Source organism: Scylla paramamosain, unplaced genomic scaffold (genome assembly GCF_035594125.1).
Source record: "Scylla paramamosain isolate STU-SP2022 unplaced genomic scaffold, ASM3559412v1 Contig72, whole genome shotgun sequence".
NCBI lineage: Eukaryota > Metazoa > Arthropoda > Malacostraca > Decapoda > Portunidae > Scylla > Scylla paramamosain.
The window spans coordinates 167,501-172,500 of NW_026973737.1; the positions used below are offsets into that span (position 1 = coordinate 167,501).

At 44.5% G+C, this 5,000-nt stretch overlaps 1 protein-coding gene across 14 annotated transcripts in view; it reads right to left on the reverse strand.

The window, feature by feature from the left end:
• LOC135098656 (valine--tRNA ligase-like) overlaps window positions 1-5,000 on the reverse strand; it is a 12,732-nt gene that overhangs the window by 491 nt on the left and 7,241 nt on the right. Inside the window, exons 3-11 of one of the 14 annotated variants that reach the window (XM_064001008.1) lie at window positions 4,895-5,000; window positions 4,554-4,693; window positions 4,249-4,461; window positions 3,543-3,795; window positions 2,698-2,917; window positions 2,162-2,342; window positions 1,530-1,664; window positions 545-616; window positions 1-10 (exon numbers count right to left, since the gene is read on the reverse strand). The exon at window positions 1-10 is cut by the window's left edge and continues 87 nt beyond it; the exon at window positions 4,895-5,000 is cut by the window's right edge and continues 27 nt beyond it. In XM_064001008.1, the coding sequence (XP_063857078.1) occupies window positions 570-616; window positions 1,530-1,664; window positions 2,162-2,342; window positions 2,698-2,917; window positions 3,543-3,795; window positions 4,249-4,461; window positions 4,554-4,593 (1,089 nt within the window). In that variant the 5' untranslated portion in view covers window positions 4,594-4,693; window positions 4,895-5,000 and the 3' untranslated portion in view covers window positions 1-10; window positions 545-569. Of the gene's footprint in view, window positions 11-420; window positions 617-1,452; window positions 1,665-2,161; window positions 2,343-2,697; window positions 2,918-3,542; window positions 3,796-4,248; window positions 4,462-4,553; window positions 4,694-4,894 lie in introns of those variants that run through there. The other 13 variants (XM_064001013.1, XM_064001012.1, XM_064001018.1 and 10 more) reach the window with 13 other exon arrangements.

Consider the following 5,000-nt stretch of genomic DNA (forward strand, 5'->3'; position numbering starts at 1 on the left):
GCACCCATGGCTGGAAAAGAAGGGGTGAGTGCATTGAGGCTGCAGGACGCGGTATACAGGTGTGTGGGAGGTGAGAGGGTGGGAGAGAGGGAGTGGGCACGTGGGAGAGAGTAAGTGTGTTCTATGGCAAGATATATATAGGATTTCAAGGGTGTTTTTGTGTATGATAGGGAAAATATTCATACACACATACACACATACATTTTCATCTCCCAAGCACCTCTCCTCTCCTCCTCTTCCCTCTTCCCCTGTCTCGTGCAATAGGTAAACACACACACACACACACACACACACACACACACACACACACACACACACACACACACACACACATTGATAGAGGGATAGATATTAGCCCAGCATGATTTAAACAACTAATATAACTATCAAAAACACACACACACACACACACACACACACTTCTCCACAAATCTGAAGGCACTGTGGTTTCCAAGCCCTCAAAGTGAATGAGAGTGTTGAGGGAATAATATTGCACCACTGCCTGCATCAACTTGTCACTAAAGCTGTCATGCGTCTCACACACCTCCTGTCACCGCTCATGCTGGCTGTCAACGCAGAACGCACCCTCCACCACTCATTGTTTGGGGTGACGGTTCTGTGGGAATGGAAGATAATTAGATTTTCTCTCATATCAAGTTGAATTGGTTTAGCTCTCTCTCTCTCTCTCTCTCTCTCTCTCTCTCTCACAATTGATTTCAAAGGCCACAAAGATGATTAGCAGAGGTTTTCTTGAGTGTTTCTCCTGACAGTAATGTAGGAATGTTGTTAATTTGTCACTAAAACCATAAAAACATCCTTAAAAACCTGTGCTACTTTGAATAGAGCCTTTTAAAAGTGTGTTTCTCCCATCAGTCGAGAAATGTAGTTATTTATTTACATTTTATACATAACACACACACACACACACAGGTGGTCTGGCAGGGAAGTGCTATGAGAAATATACAAACGCATAGCAAGGCAAGGCACACAGCTTTCACACTCACCTCACACTCACAACACTCTTTCAACACCTTAACCTTTGTTGGGGAAGAGAAGCACTACTGTCTTAACCTTACAAATACACTTATTATAGCTTATCTCTTACATGTACCAAGACAAGGCACACAACTTTCACCGTTACTCTCACCCACAACAATCTTTCAATGTGTTAACCCTTGTTGGGGAAGAGAACCACTAAAATATTATCTCCTATAAATATATTTAAACACTCACTCAGCACACAACATGTCAGCCCTTGATGAAGACGAACAGCACTCCTACCCAACCTTACAAAACCACTAATTAAAATCTTATCTCCTACATATACCAAAACACACAATTTTCAGCCTCATTCACTCAACACACAACACGTCAGCCCTTGATGAAGACGAACAGCACTCCTACCCAATCTTACAAAACCACTAATTAAAATCTTATCTCTACTTCATTTACCCATCCATACACCAACCTTGTAACTCCACACAAGACAAGACACCACAGTCATCCACATCTATCTATGCCACACTGACTCCTGAAGCTTGTGGAGCACAGGGTGGACCAAAGGGCATCAGCTCCACACTCTGGGATGCCTGTGGGAGAGTTCATACGAGACCAGTGAGTACTTCTTCTGCATTCAGGGTCCCCTCCACCCTCTCGCACAGTACCTGAGGGCATGAGGGGGTGGTGAGAGGGTAAGAGGGTGTGAGGGAGGAGGGAAGGGATGAAATGTGGTGAAAAACAGAGGAGAACACAGGTGAAAAGGAAAATTGAAGTAGAGAAGAGGGAAAGGAAGAAAAGAGAAGAGATGAAAAGAAGGAAAAAAAGAGAGAAAACAGAATTATAAACACAATTTTTGACATCATATCTAAAAATCTCTCTCTCTCTTTAGTGCTCCTTCAAAAATTCTCTCTCTCTTTAGTGCTCCTTCAAAAATTCTCTCTCCCTCTTTAACTCCTTCAAAAATTCTCTCTCTCTCTTTAGCTCCTTCAAAAATTCTCTCTCTCTTTAGTGCTCCTTCAAAAATTCTCTCTCTCTCTTTAGCTCCTTCAAAAATTCTCTCTCTCTTTAGCTCCTTCAAAAATCTCTCTCTCTCTCTCTCTTTACATCATTCCTTCAAAAAAATACACTTAGTAAGAGGCTTTAACAAATATTCATGTATCACCTGCTGTCAAGGTACTGCTCACCACAGCCAATGAACACCAGTACAGAACACACAGCACCAGCAAGTCACACACCTCCAGGGACACCCCACTGATGACATCCAGGGGGTCTATCACACTGCCCCAGGACTTGGACGTCTTGTGGCCGCCACCATCACCCAGGAGGCCATGCAGCAGCACAGTCTGGGGAGGGAGGGTCATATAACACAGGTGATATAACACAGGCAATACTGGTAACAATTAATATCACGTTACATAAGAGGAAGGAAAGGTAACACACAGGTAGTCAATTCTTTCAATCTATCGCCATCTATAAACATTATTAGCCTTCTGAAATCTGCATCTTTTTATCAAACGATTAGTAATGCTAGAGTTTACAGTATTAACAGATATTTTAGTTATATACCAATGAATATATGGACTAATTACACGCCTACAATTAGTTACCGGAGTTTGTGATAATACATAAGACAAAGGAACAAAAACAAGATCAATAAGAGAGGACAGAACCAGGAGACCAAGACCCAGACGACCTCACCTCAAAGGAAAGCCACCCCGTCAAGTCGAGTCCCGGCATGACCACCTGAGCCACCCAGAAGAGGATGCCGTGACCCGTCTTCAAGGTCGTTGCGTAGAAGCGAGCATGGTCTCTCCCTCCCCTGACCTGGCCAGCCCAGCGAGGCAAAGGGAGGGACCAGAGGAGTAACAGGTGTCCAGATCTTCCTCCTGCTGGGTGGACATGGAGGTCAAGGGTGTGCCTGGGGAGGAGCACAGGGTGAAGACGGAAAGTTGCGATTATTAACGTAGCCGTCAAGACTTTTATTCATCTATTGCTACATGAAGTTTATTTTTTTAATGAGGGTTTGCACACACACACACACACACACACACACACACACACACACACACACACACACACACACACACACACACACACACACACACTTTCTCTTTATCATCCTCTTCCTCCTCTTCTTTTCTTCTTCTACCTCCTCCTCCTCCTTCTCCTTATATTCAGGTCAAGTCAGGTCATCCAATTAGAATAAAATAAGACAGACAGACAGACAGACAGACACACAAACACACACACACACACACACTTGAATGATATAAAATAATGCAGTTTTTCCTCACAGAAATATAGAAGGGAACCCAGAGTAGGTTAATAAAGGTGATACAGACAAGGACTGCACCTCAACTGTACAGAAAAACTACAATTTGGTACAGCTTTGCCCCAAGGTAATACTGATAATAGGAACACTAGGAGATACAACACAAAGAAAGTATATCAACTGAAGGAAAAACAATAAAAAAGTAAAATTTCTGCCATATATCAGACCATCCAAACTAACACTAGGTAAACACACACACACACACACACACCTTCCTTCTCCACAGCCTTCCGCCTTGCATCCTCCTCCGAGCAGCCGCCACCCACACCTCCTCGCCATCTGCTGCAGTAATGTGGTACACTGGCATTCTGCGGCCCCACCAGAGCTGCCGGGAGACACACCAGTCTGTGATGTTGTCCAGCCAGCTATGCCAAGCCCTCCTGTGCAGCTGTGGCACCAAGTTGAGACAGCCGCTCTGCACAGCCTCGGACGCCTCCTGTGCCGACTCCTTGCACCGAACGAACCTGTGTAGACATGAAAGTAACCAAGTGTTTGTGGCTAATTATAATACTCAATATGCCACTATCATCAACAGCATCACCATCTGCTCACCACTGGGGCCTCAGCACCACTATTTCAAAAGGACTCTAGATGAAGCTACACAGGTTTTTAAGAATGTTTTTAAAGTTTTAGTGACAGATTAACAACATTTCTATATTATTAACAGGAGAAACACTCTTGAGAACCCAGCTAGGTATCTCTGTGGCCTTGAAAAATACTCGTGATGAAATAATAAAGGTTTTCAAGAATGTTTTAATGGTTCTACTGATAGATTAACAACATTTCTACATTATTAATCTTGAGAACCCAGCTAGGTATCTCTGTGGCCTTTGCAAATAGTCTTGGAGAAAGTGAAGTCCCTCCTCTATTACCTAATTAAGTCAGTACACCTGTTTGGTTACCCCTTCACCACCTACCTGAGTCTGCCAGTCTGTAAGGGAAGTCCCACATCTTTCCGAAGCTGACCGGTTTGCTGTACCCCGGGACTGCCAGCTCCGTGGGTCCTGTCAGGTGCAGGTGGTCCACTTCAATGTCCAAGATGGCCGACTGAAGGCTGCAGCACCAGTTGACGAGAGCCTCCTTGCGGTACACCAGCCCAGCATCGTACGGACGGACAAACGCTTCCGTCACTGCGAGGAAAAGTGTTTTGGTGAAATTTCTTGTTTGTGCGTGCGTGTGTGTGTGTGTGCGTGTCAGAGGTTACAAGGACAGGTATGCTTACGGATGTACAGACAGACACACAGGCCAGTCTCTCGCTGCATCCATGTCCCAGCTGTCCCAGTCAAGTGAAGCCCCCAGATGCCGCAGCTGGTCGAATATCATTGTTCCTTCCTCCTCTTCTTCCACACTTCATCAATAAACCTGCAAAAAAAGGCAAATTTGTCTTTTAAATATGTAAGTTAGTTGTACGCAGTCTACTGCCCAAGAAAACAGAAAACTGGCTAACTATTTTGACTGCATAGAAAAATTACACACACACATACACACACACACACACACACACACACAGTTTTGTATATTCATGTCTCTCTATCATTCTAGTTTTCTCAAGGCAACACTCACTCTTCTGTCTGTCAAGGTCGTGTTTGGTGTTCCCCTGGGCGTCCCACAGGTGCCTCTCCACCACCATCTGTGTTGCTGACCCTGTGTGGTGTGCCCCTGGGATGAA